The 12,123-nt window shown below is 39.3% G+C and overlaps 1 protein-coding gene across 1 annotated transcript in view; it reads left to right on the top strand.

The window, feature by feature from the left end:
* The window catches only part of REV3L (REV3 like, DNA directed polymerase zeta catalytic subunit), a 253,067-nt gene that overhangs the window by 115,679 nt on the left and 125,265 nt on the right, over positions 1 to 12,123 (top strand). The window contains exons 3-4 of the mRNA XM_048844767.2: positions 3,496 to 3,570; positions 6,952 to 7,112. Coding sequence (XP_048700724.2) covers positions 3,496 to 3,570; positions 6,952 to 7,112 — 236 coding nt within the window. The remainder of the gene's footprint in view (positions 1 to 3,495; positions 3,571 to 6,951; positions 7,113 to 12,123) is intronic.

Genomic DNA, 12,123 nt, shown 5'->3' with positions numbered 1-12,123 from the left:
CATCGCACAGCCAGTCCCAGTCTTCCATCCCAGACTCTTCACCTAGTCCCAATATCCCTTGCTCAACCAGCCCTGGGCTATTTTTCAAAGTCCCAGTCTTCCCCTGCACACCCTGGCTCCCAGTCCCATTTTCCCTCTTGCGGCTTCTCATCCTAATCTTCTCCTCATCCTTCTCAACCCCACCATTGGGCTCCTCATCCATTCTCAGTCTTCCATCTTACTTGGGCTCCTTGTCCAACCTCCTCACAATCAAAACAACATAAAAGCCCATAGTCTGGCTCCCAGTGTTTTTCTTTCTCCCTTCCCCAACAAGCAGGAAGGAGGAGACAGTTGCCATCCAAAGTGCTTCAGAACCAAAGCGGGCAGCTTCTCTCTCTGGCAAACCTCCTGTGGCCAAACTGAACAGGATTCCTAGGTTGACCCACCTGACCAAGATTGTTGGATTGAAATTTCTGCTTGGGACAGTATGGAGTCAGGATATGGATGGCCCTTCTACCACTTCTTTTTTATGTCCTTAATTCCCCCTCCTCACACACCCAAACTCTGACCTCAGCAAGAGTCCGATACTTTACAGACCAACATACTTTCAGTTTAGAAACCTACGATGTTCATTAGTACCTATCGAAAATATTAGGTTGGAATTAAGATTTTGAGGAATTGGATATATTTTGAGGAATTGGATATATCAGGGATGACTGTGCATTGGAACTGAAAGATGATATTGAGATGATGAGTGCATCTGGATTATAATGGTTTATGGGGTGATAGGACTCATGGCTTTTTATTGTCCTGCGTGCAAATATTATATTAACTAGAAATTTCCCAAATTTTTAGTAATTGCTTTGGTGTAGTTTGCCCTTGAGCAATCTTACTTCTAAATTAACTAAGATTTTGTTTAGTTTGGGAAGTATAAATAAATATATATATTTAATTTTCCTGATATCTGCTGGGAGAGCAATACAATGGTGCATAGACAATCCAGGAAGTTTTTGGAAAGCGTAGAGGACAATTTCCTGGTGCAAGTGCTAGAGGAGCCAACTAGGGGGGAAGCTTTTCTTGACCTGCTGCTCACAAACCGGGAAGAATTAGTGGGGGAAACAAAAGTGGATGGGAATCTGGGAGGCAGTGACCATGAGTTGGTTGAGTTCAGGATCCTGACACAGGGAAGAAAGGTAAGCAGCAGGATACGGACCCTGGACTTCAGGAAAGCAGACTTCGACTCCCTCAGGGATCAGATGGGTAGGATCCCCTGGGGGACTAACATGAAGGGGAAAGGAGACCAGGAGAGCTGGCTGTATTTCAAGGAATCCCTGTTGAGGTTACAGGGACAAACCATCACGATGTGTAGAAAGAATAGTAAATATGGCAGGCGACCAGCTTGGCTTAACGGTGAAATCCTAGCGGATCTTAAACATAAAAAAGAAGCTTACAAGAAGTGGAAGGTTGGACATATGACCAGGGAAGAGTATAAAAATATTGCTCGGGCATGTAGGAATGAAATCAGGAGGGCCAAATCGCACCTGGAGCTGCAGCTAGCGAGAGATGTCAAGAGTAACAAGAAGGGTTTCTTCAGGTATGTTGGCAACAAGAAGAAAGCCAAGGAAAGTGTGGGCCCCTTAATGAATGAGGGAGGCAACCTAGAGACAGAGGATGTGGAAAAAGCTAATGTACTCAATGCTTTTTTTGCCTCTGTCTTCACTAACAAGGTCAGCTCCTGGGCATCACAGCGCTGGGCATCACAACATGGGGAATAGATGGCCAGCCCTCTGTGGAGAAAGAGGTGGTTAGGGACTATTTAGAAAAGCTGGATGTGCACAAGTCCATGGGGCCGGACGAGTTGCATCCGAGAGTGCTAAAGGAATTGGCGGCTGTGATTGCAGAGCCATTGGCCATTATCTTTGAAAACTCGTGGCGAACGGGGGAAGTCCCGGATGACTGGAAAAAGGCTAATGTAGTGCCAATCTTTAAAAAAGGGAAGAAGGAGGATCCTGGGAACTACAGGCCAGTCAGCCTCACCTCAGTCCCCGGAAAAATCATGGAGCAGGTCCTCAAAGAATCAATCCTGAAGCACTTACATGAGAGGAAAGTAATCAGGAACAGTCAGCATGGATTCACCAAGGGAAGGTCATGCCTGACTAATTTAATTGCCTTCTATGATGAGATTACTGGTTCTGTGGATGAAGGGAAAGCAGTGGATGTATTGTTTCTTGACTTTAGCAAAGCTTTTGACACGGTCTCCCACAGTATTCTTGTCAGCAAGTTAAAGAAGTATGGGCTGGATGAATGCACTATAAGGTGGGTAGAAAGTTGGCTAGATTGTTGGGCTCAACGGGTAGTGATCAATGGCTCCATGTCTAGTTGGCAGCCGGTGTCAAGTGGAGTGCCCCAGGGGTCAGTTCTGGGTCCGGTTTTGTTCAATATCTTCATAAATGATCTGGAGGATGGTGTAGATTGCACTCTCAGCAAATTTGTGGATGATACTAAACTGGGAGGAGTGGTAGATACGCTGGAGGGGAGGGATAGGATACAGAGGGACCTAGACAAATTGGAGGATTGGGCCAAAAGAAATCTGATGAGGTTCAATAAGGATAAGTGCAGGGTCCTGCACTTAGGACGGAAGAACCCAATGCACAGCTACAGAGTAGGGACCGAATGGCTCGGCAGCAGTTCTGCGGAAAAAGACCTAGGGGTGACAGTGGACGAAAAGCTGGATATGAATCAGCAGTGTGCCCTTGTTGCCAAGAAGGCCAATGGCATTTTGGGATGTATAAGTAGGGGCATAGCGAGCAGATCAAGGGACGTGATCGTTCCCCTCTATTCGACATTGGTGAGGCCTCATCTGGAGTACTGTGTCCAGTTTTGGGCCCCACACTACAAGAAGGATGTGGATAAATTGGAGAGAGTCCAGCGAAGGGCAACAAAAATGATTAGGGGTCTGGAACACGTGACTTATGAGGAGAGGCTGAGGGAACTGGGATTGTTTAGTCTGCAGAAGAGAAGAATGAGGGGGGATTTGATAGCTGCTTTCAACTACCTGAGAGGTGGTTCCAGAGAGGATGGTTCTAGACTATTCACAGTGGTAGAAGAGGACAGGACAAGGAGTAATGGTCTCAAGTTGCAGTGGGGGAGGTTTAGGTTGGATATTAGGAAAAACTTTTTCACTAGGAGGGTGGTGAAACACTGGAATGCGTTACCTAGGGAGGTGGTAGAATCTCCTTCCTTAGAAGTTTTTAAGGTCAGGCTTGACAAAGCCCTGGCTGGGATGATTTAACTGGGAATTGGTCCTGCTTTGAGCAGGGGGTTGGACTAGATGACCTCCTGAGGTCCCTTCCAAACCTGATATTCTATGATATATAAATTGTGACTAAAACACCAGATGTGTAATGTCCAACATATCTTCGAGAGTGGAGAAAGGTAAACAAACTAGAGAAAGAAATTTAAGTGTAAATATTGCTACAATATAATCAGTAATCTTTTTGTTTGTTTGCTCTCCAGGCCTTTTTATGGTTATCATGAAAAGGAGAGAGAGTTTATGAAGATCTATCTTTACAATCCTTCAATGGTGAAAAGGTAAGGCTATAATAAAATACAACTCTCAACAGCTTTCACTGTGTCTTCTGAACCAGAAAGGGAAGTGAGATGATTATTCCATGTATTTTCATTTGGAAGAAATGTGTACATTTAAAACAACAATAATATTAGTAGGGCTGTCAATTAATCACAGTTAACTCATGCGATTAAAAAAATTAATCCTGATTAAAAAATTAATCGCAGTTTTAATTGCACTGTTAAACAATAAAATACCAATTGAAATTTATTAAATATTTTGGATGTTTTTCTACATTTTCAAATATATTGATTTAATTACAACACAGAATACAAAGTTTACAGTGCTCATTTTATATTATTTTTATTACAAATATTTGCACTGTAAAAATGATAAACAAAAGAAATTGTATTTTTCAATTATCTTCATACAAGTACTGTAGTGTAATCTCTTTGTCATGAAAGTGCAACTTACAAATGTAGATTTTCTTTTGTTACATAACTGCACTCAAAAACAAAACAGTGTAAAACTTTAGAGCCTACAGGTCCATTCAGTCCTACTTCTTGTTTAGCCAATGGCTCAGACAAACAAGTTTGTTTACATTTACAGGAGATAATGCTGCCCACTTCTTATTTACAATGTCACCTGAAAGTGAGAACAAGTGTTCACACGGGACTTTTCTAGCTGGCGTTGCAAGGTATTTATGTGCCAGAGATCCTAAACATTCATATGCCACTTCATGCTTCGGCCACCATTTCAGAGGATATGCTTCCATGCTGATGATGCTCATTAAAAAAATAATGCATTAATTAAATTTGTGACTGAACTCCTTGGAGGAGAATTGTATGTCTCCTTCTCTGTTTTACCTGCATTCTGCCATATATTTCATGTTATGGCAGTCTTGGATGATGACCCAGCACACATTCATTTTAAGAACACTTTCACTGCAGATTTGACAAAATGCAAAGAAGGTACTGATGTGAGATTTCTAAAAATAGCTACAGTACTTGACCCAAGGTTTAAGAATCTGAAGTGCGTTCCAAAATCTGAGAGGGATGAGATGTGGAGCATGCTTTCAGAAGTTTTAAAAGAGCAACAATCCAGTGTGGGAATTACAGAACCCAAACCACCAAAAAAGAAAATCAACATTCTGCTGATGGCATCTGACTCAGAATATGAAAATAGACATGCAGCTGCACTGCTTTGGATCGTTATCAAGCAGAACCCGTCATCAGCATGGACGCATGTACTCTGGAATGGTGGTTGAAGGATGAAGGGAAATATGAATCTTTAGCGCATCTGACGCGTAAATATCTTGTGATGCCAGCTACAACAGTGCCATGCGAACATCTGTTCTCACTTTCAGGTAACATTGTAAATGAGAAGTGGGCAGCATTATCTCCTGCAAATGTAAACAAACTTGTTTGTCTGAGCAAGAAGTAGGACCGAGTGGACTTTTAGGCTCTAAAGTTTTACATTGTTTTATTTTTGTACATAATTCTACATTTTTAATTTTAACTTTCATATTAAAGAGATTGCACTACAGTACTTGTGTTAGGGGAATTGAAAAATCCTATTGTTTTTTTACAGTGCAAATATTTGTAATAAAAAATAAATATAGAGAGAGCACTGTGCACTTTGTATTCTGTATTGTAATTGAAATCAGTATATTTGAAAATGTAGAAAACATCCAAAAATATTTAAATAAATTATATTCTATTATTGTTTAACAGCGTGATTAATTGCATAATTAATTGCAATTTTTTTATTGCACGATTAATCACGATTAATTTTTTTAATAGGTTGACAGCCCTAAATATTAGTAATTATTACCCCCAATTCAGCAAAGTATGTAAGCATATACCTAATGTTAAGCATGTGAGTAGTCTTAAGGAATAGCTTATGCAAGGGAAATGAAACATGAAATGTAGCTGCAATTAATTGTCTATTCAGACTTAAATACATTCAGTCAAAATAATTCTTGTTGTAACTCTGTTTAAATCAATGGAGTTAAAACAGGATTGAATTAAACATAGTGATATTTCAAGTACTATGAGGTGAATTTTCATAAATAAAAATGCTTGTTATAAAATTTTAAATTCTGGTATCCAATCACAGAATTTAAAATGATCTGGAAAAATCAGATAATTTGGTATAAATCAGTAATGTAACATTATGTTTATTAAATTCAAAGAACAGTTAATGCAACATTAAGACTGAGATAATTGCACAAACCCCAGGAAATTAAGTCTTTATAGTTCATAGCATAACTGAAATCCTTTGGATCTATGTAATGTTTTGTATCATATGTTAACCTTACTAAAATCTAATTTATGATTATGAAAAAACTAATACGATAGTCCATTAACGACTATTGGCCAAGGTGGTCAGGGATACAATCCCATGCTTCAGATGTCCCTAAACCTCCATTTGCCAGAAGCGTCTGGCACTGGCCACTGTCAGAGATGGGGTAGATGGACCATTAGCCTGACACAGAATGCCTTTTGTTATGTTAATGATTGTCCAGAAAGTTATTTGATCCAAATAAGTAGGATAAAAGAATTTTACAAGGCTTTTTCATATGATGTTAAGTTTGTCTTAATATATTGTATATGCACAATGTGGCTGAGTTACAATTGCTGTAGGAACCATATATTGAAACTTTTAGATTTTAATCATTCATATTTGAACTGTGTTATCTTATCATAGTTTCTTCCTTTAATTACCTAGTTTTTATTTTTAGATAACATTTTATTGTATTATATAGTCAAATAAATGCACTGAAACCCTTTACAAATGCAGATACCAGTCTGACATTCAGATAAATTAATTGCATGTTTGTAATTATTCAAAGGTATATGTTTATTTTAATATACAGATCTTTGAAGAAAATACGTGTCTGCAGATATATGCTGCATTACAAAGGTTGCTTTGTTAAAAAATTAGAGTACTGTATTACGCATGAACAGTTTGTAATTTTCAAACATTTATGACTTGTTTGTTAATATGGCAAAGGACCACAGGGAGATTTTCAAAGTCACAAATAACATTTAGTTATCCAACTGTCCTTGGGCCATTGAGGTCAATGCAAAGCTTTCCATGGACTTCTGAGGGCCTTACATCAGTCCCCAGAACTATTGCTATGTGCTATGATACTTCTGTAGAGATTTTTATAATTGGACGGTTATAGCTCCTCTGTGCCTATTTTCAGATTTACTGAATTATTATTAGGGCAGACCAGTTTTGTTAAGGACATTTGTTAAAACGTAGAGGTTTGCAGCATTTATAATGTTAGTAAAACTAAATATATTGTGGAGTTTTTAAATATTTATTGTGATTTTAATTGATAAACCCAATAAGATGGTGTAACTTTTCAACATGTTTCAATTTGTTTTTAACTTTAGAGTATGTGAGCTTCTACAAGGTGGAGCCATAATGAATAAATTTTACCAGCCTCATGAAGCCCATATTCCCTACCTCCTACAACTGTTTATAGACTACAACCTGTATGGAATGAATTTAATAAACCTGGCTGCTGTCAAATTCAGAAAAGCAAAGAGAAGAAGTAAGGTGTTTATTTCTCAAGGCTAAATCATAAATAATTGTTTTGTAGATTCAAACCACTGCTTCCAAAATGGATCAACATTAGGTTTCAGATTTTACCATTCTTTGCTCTGACTTAAATACAGTTTTGTGTATTATCTGTGTACTGTATATTCATTTATAGCTTTGCCTTCTTCATCAAAATTCACTTTGAGCTTTCTCTCATTGTTCTAATTTGTGCATGTTTTCTGGACTTAAAAAGCAAAATAGAGTGGGAAAAGGGCCACTTAGAGACACATGAGCTGTTGCATAACTATCAAGGCATATGCTACCTATGACAGATGTGGATTTGAATGTCAAGTCACAAAAGTTAGGCACCTGTTTTCCAGTCCAAAATTATAAGGGAAGCTTTTTCAGCTTGTACCACAGTTTATCTTTAGTTGAAGAATTCATGTAGAGGTTAAAAGAAAAGGAATACTTGTGGCACCTTAGAGACTAACAAATTTATTTGAGCATAAGCTTTCGTGAGGTTAGTTGATTGATTGCATTGTTTAAATATTTTTGCTATTCATTCTTTCAGTTGTGCCCTAGATCCTTTGTGGTTTGTTCTTTATTGTAGTGGCACATTCATGAAGTTATAGCTAGGTTATGTTGTTATCCTCTGACAAAATTTTTAATGAAAGTGCTTCTAATTTATTATACCACTGCTGTTTTCTCCAGGTTAAAATTTGCAATATTTATGTCTGAGAAAGGGAGACATTTTTAACTCTCCCTTTGAAAGATCAGTTTGGCATGCTGTACTTCAAATTCCCATGACATAAAAGTATAATTTGCAAATGATTACTCCATAATGTGATATAAATACTTTTAGTATTTTGATGGGGAGGGAGAAAAGGGAGGGACAAAATTGACTGAGATTTAGAAAAATAACTACGGACTGTCCATTTTTGGTGCGTTACTTAAACAAAAATGTAGAGTTGTCTTTTATCTGTCAGAGCTACAAAATAATGAGTTTAAAGGAATTGTTAAAAATTATTTGCATCAGAAATGGTAAATAGTCGTCTATATGATTTTAAATTGTGGTTCCCTTTTTATTTTTACACACACACACACATACACACACACACACACAAATCAAAGCATTTTAAATCACCAAGTGGAAAGCCCCCATTTAAATCAACTTTTTCTTTGTATTTTAGTTATTTTCTAAAGAAAGATGTAGTCTCATTGGTTAATATAACTGTTAAAACATGTTCATTTACAACTAAATAGAGCCTCTATGCTAGATTTGGTACATCTTTTTGATACCAAGGAGGGTACTTTATAACTATATATTTAAGCAGTTATATAACTTAATATTTTCAGATTCTTATTCAATGTACATTTTTAGAATGTTAGAAAATGGTGAATGATCTACTGCTTATTTACTAAGTAACTTTTTGCTCATGATTTGCATCAAGCTGCATTAGGATGGTAACTGGAATTTAATTAAACACACAAAACAGCATATAAAATATATTTTTATTAAACAAAACAAGCCCTTAATATAGTACATGACATATTGTACCATATTTATAAAGCTTGACATTAAAAGTTCGGTATTTTCCCCAGTTATTTCTGTATATTGAAAAGCAGCCTTTAACTCAAAAGTTTTTGATAGAGGCTTATGGATTCAGCATATATATTTTTTTATTTAAATGTTTTAAGAGACTATCATGAGTTTAGGCCTAAACATATTTGAATTAAATTTGGATTTAATTTTAAATGAATTTATTTAAAAAAATTTAAAAATTATAGTTTAAATAAGAATTAAAAAAATTTATTTAAATAAAAAAATCTGATTTTTTTTTTAAATCATCACTTTTTATCCACCCTGAGACAGACAGACACACTCTGTTATGAAGCCCCTTATAGCCATTTATTTTAAATATATCCAAAAAGCTCTTGGAACCCTTAACCTGTCCACGCTCAGGAATAATTCCACCCTCTTGCTGTTCTATATGTTGGGAGCAGTGGGAGGTCAGAGGACTGCAACTCTGATAAGGAGAAAAAATCTTCAAGGGGAATAATCCATGGGGCCCTACATCCAGTCATTGGGAGGAAAAGGGGAGAAGCAGGATCAGGTACTTGCATTCTTCCCAAGATACCAAAAGAGCCTCCCAGAGGCAGGCAGATAGGGTGTAGGCAGTGTTCCCTCTAATTTTTTACGTCCATGTGCGTAATTAATTTTCTTATGTGCACCAATATGGAGTGATGTGTGGTAGGGATGGGGCCGAGGGGTTCGGAGTGCGGGAGGGGGCTCAGGGCTGGGGCAGAGGGTTGGGGTGCAGTGGGGTGAGGGCTCTGGCTGGGGGGTGTGCGCTCGGGTGGGGCCAGAGATGAGGGGTTCGGGGTGCAGGAGGGAGCTCAGGACTGGGGCAGAGGGTTGGGATGCAGGGAGTGACCCCACTACATTTTCCAATATTAAAGCAACATGCTGTGCTCCTTCAGGTTCATCATTTTTAAATGACAAAACCATGACAGTAATCTCCCCTTGAGGTAGCCTGGATGTACAGTAGAGGCTCAGAATCTCAGTTTTACACTGAGCGCATCATGTTGGAAACTAATGAACAGCCTTCAATGTGGCATTTAAGCCTGGGTCTGATGGGAAGGGAGGAAAGAAGCTAAGAAAAAGACAAAACAGTTGCTGAGACAGAACTGCCAATGACAGAAAAAAAGGAGTCAAGAGGAAACACTGAGAAACTTATGCAGAAGCAAGGGAGATAGACAGAAATAGAGAGAGACTGGTGAAAGTGGAACAAATGGTGCCCTGGATTGCTAAAATCACTAGGAGCTGGGGCTCCGGCTGTGGGGCGGGCTCTGGGGTGGGGATGGGATGAGGGGTTTGGGGTGCAGGCTGTCCTGGGCTGCAGTGGGGGGAGAGGACTACCCCCATCCCTCTCTCCCCGCAGCAGCTTGGGGCCAGGTAAGAGGCGCCTCTCCACGGCAGCTCCAGCTGGACTGGGCTGGAGGAGGGGCGCCTCTCCACAGCCACGGCAGCTCTGGTGGGGCTGGCTGGGTCAGGCTGGGGGAGGGGCACCTCTCCCCACCTGCACGGCCCTTGGTAGCCTGCTGCACGGCTGCGCAGCTTACAGGGAACTTAGGTGTAGGGAACACTCTCTTCTTCCGTCCTCCCTTCAGAGGTCTAGTTGTTTAAATGTGGGGAGAGGAAAACAACATTCAGATGTCACACTTGGCTTGTAGGTGGGCTCAAAGAGTTGTGGCCAGTTTCATTACCTGTGGAAACAAGTCTTTGGGTCTCTAATCTCTTTCTCCGCCTCTTGCTTTAGACGAGCTGTGCCTAGGCTCTCAGCTCCTTGTCAGGTCTGCTGTTTTTAATCTATTATCTGGAAGGGTGAACAAAAAACGACTATCAGGCTAGCCCCTTAATTTCTCTCTCATCTTTAAGTCTGAGAGGTCTAGTTCCTGAATGGAGGAGAGTTTGGACAGGGAGAGTGGGTGTAACCAAATGACGCACATGCCTGTTTCTTCTTCCCCTGTGGGCAGTACCACAGATTGTCCTGGCAGGGAGTAGCAAATCCAGTATCAGTCCTGTACCTAACTGTGTTTGTGGGAATCAAACCAAGATGGTTGATTTACACAGGCAGTCCTGCTACTCAGACAACTGTACCATTTTGGAAGTATGATTGCTAAATAGGCAAATCCATGGTGAGGGGCAATGTGGTATTCTCAGACCTTGCCTGCATATGTCTGGAGGAAGCAGGTATGTCTGTTCCCTCCTTCTCAGTGTGGTATATTAGTGGGGGGAAAGGTCCCCCGTCATACCTGCTGAAGACCTGGAATCTTCAGCAGTTGAGTTTCCTCTTTTGCCATGAACCCTAGGGGTTCACGAACATTGCTGTAGGAGCTAGACTTTATTCCAGGAGTGGGAAGAGGACTATAGGGGTGCCCTTAAATCTTCACAAATAACTTCTTAAAAATAGACTCAGATTGGATTATTACTGAAAATGACCCTTACTTTTTTGATTTATTTGCAAGGTGGAGGTTGTTTTAAAAAAAAAAAAAAAGTAGCAGTAGTAGGGGCAAGAATGCTTTAAAACCATTATTGCTTCAAGAAAATACATTTTCAAAATAAAATACTATTTTTCCTAGTACGTGGTCTACAGGTAAAATGTTGATTAAATACTTTTTTAGCAGATTCAGTACTATACCTTTAAAACACACAAATGCTTACTGAGTCCTATTGTGTGTGTATTCAAAAGTGTGTATGAAGCTGTGTTTCTAAATGATGCATGGTGCGTATCAGTGAACATGCAACTAATTTTGGAGAAGAAAAAAAGTATTTACGTTCATCTAAGTATATATTTACCCAAGGGACTGACACTTGTCTCCTGGATCATTAATAGATTTTCGTTAACAAATATGGAAGATTTTCTTGTTGAAGGATATAAATTAAATTTAAAAAACTGTTGGTGTGTGCCACAAGCCAATAAAAGTTGAGAAAATCTGAAATTCAAGTTGATCTTTAGTGTGGAAGTGGGAGACTTGAGTAATCTTTTTAGAGTCTGTTTTTGCTGTTGTCAAACAGCAAAAGCAAAACTGTTGTTTCTAGTGCCACTGCCTGTGTGTGCTTCATCGTTCCTTCCTCTGAAGAGTTAAGTTCCACAAGGAGATCACAGAGGAGGTAGTAAATCTTCAGAGGGCACTTCCCCAGCTTGACCCTGGAGCACAATTCCTTAAACTGAAACCTCTGAGCAAACTTATACAGTCCTTTCTTTATCTGTAGGTCAGACACCATCTGCTTTCACTGCAGATTTCTACTTACTGTTATGGACACCACATCTGGAATACATTGTGTATTCTCTTTCCGTTCAGGGCATAAGAAAGACGAAAAGTGCTAAGTAATGTTTGGAGTTTTATCTGGTATCTGATTTCTATTGGGAGGTTGGCTGAGGCCCCAGGCATTTGGGAATCCTGAGGGAGTTTAGATCAGAGATGACAAATAATTTCCCTTGAAGCTCCCTTAAAAAGCA

The sequence above is a fragment of the Caretta caretta genome, chromosome 3 (genome assembly GCF_965140235.1).
Source record: "Caretta caretta isolate rCarCar2 chromosome 3, rCarCar1.hap1, whole genome shotgun sequence".
Taxonomy (NCBI): domain Eukaryota; kingdom Metazoa; phylum Chordata; order Testudines; family Cheloniidae; genus Caretta; species Caretta caretta.
Note: the sequence above shows the minus strand (reverse complement) of the source record. Positions and strands in the feature narration are given on the sequence as shown.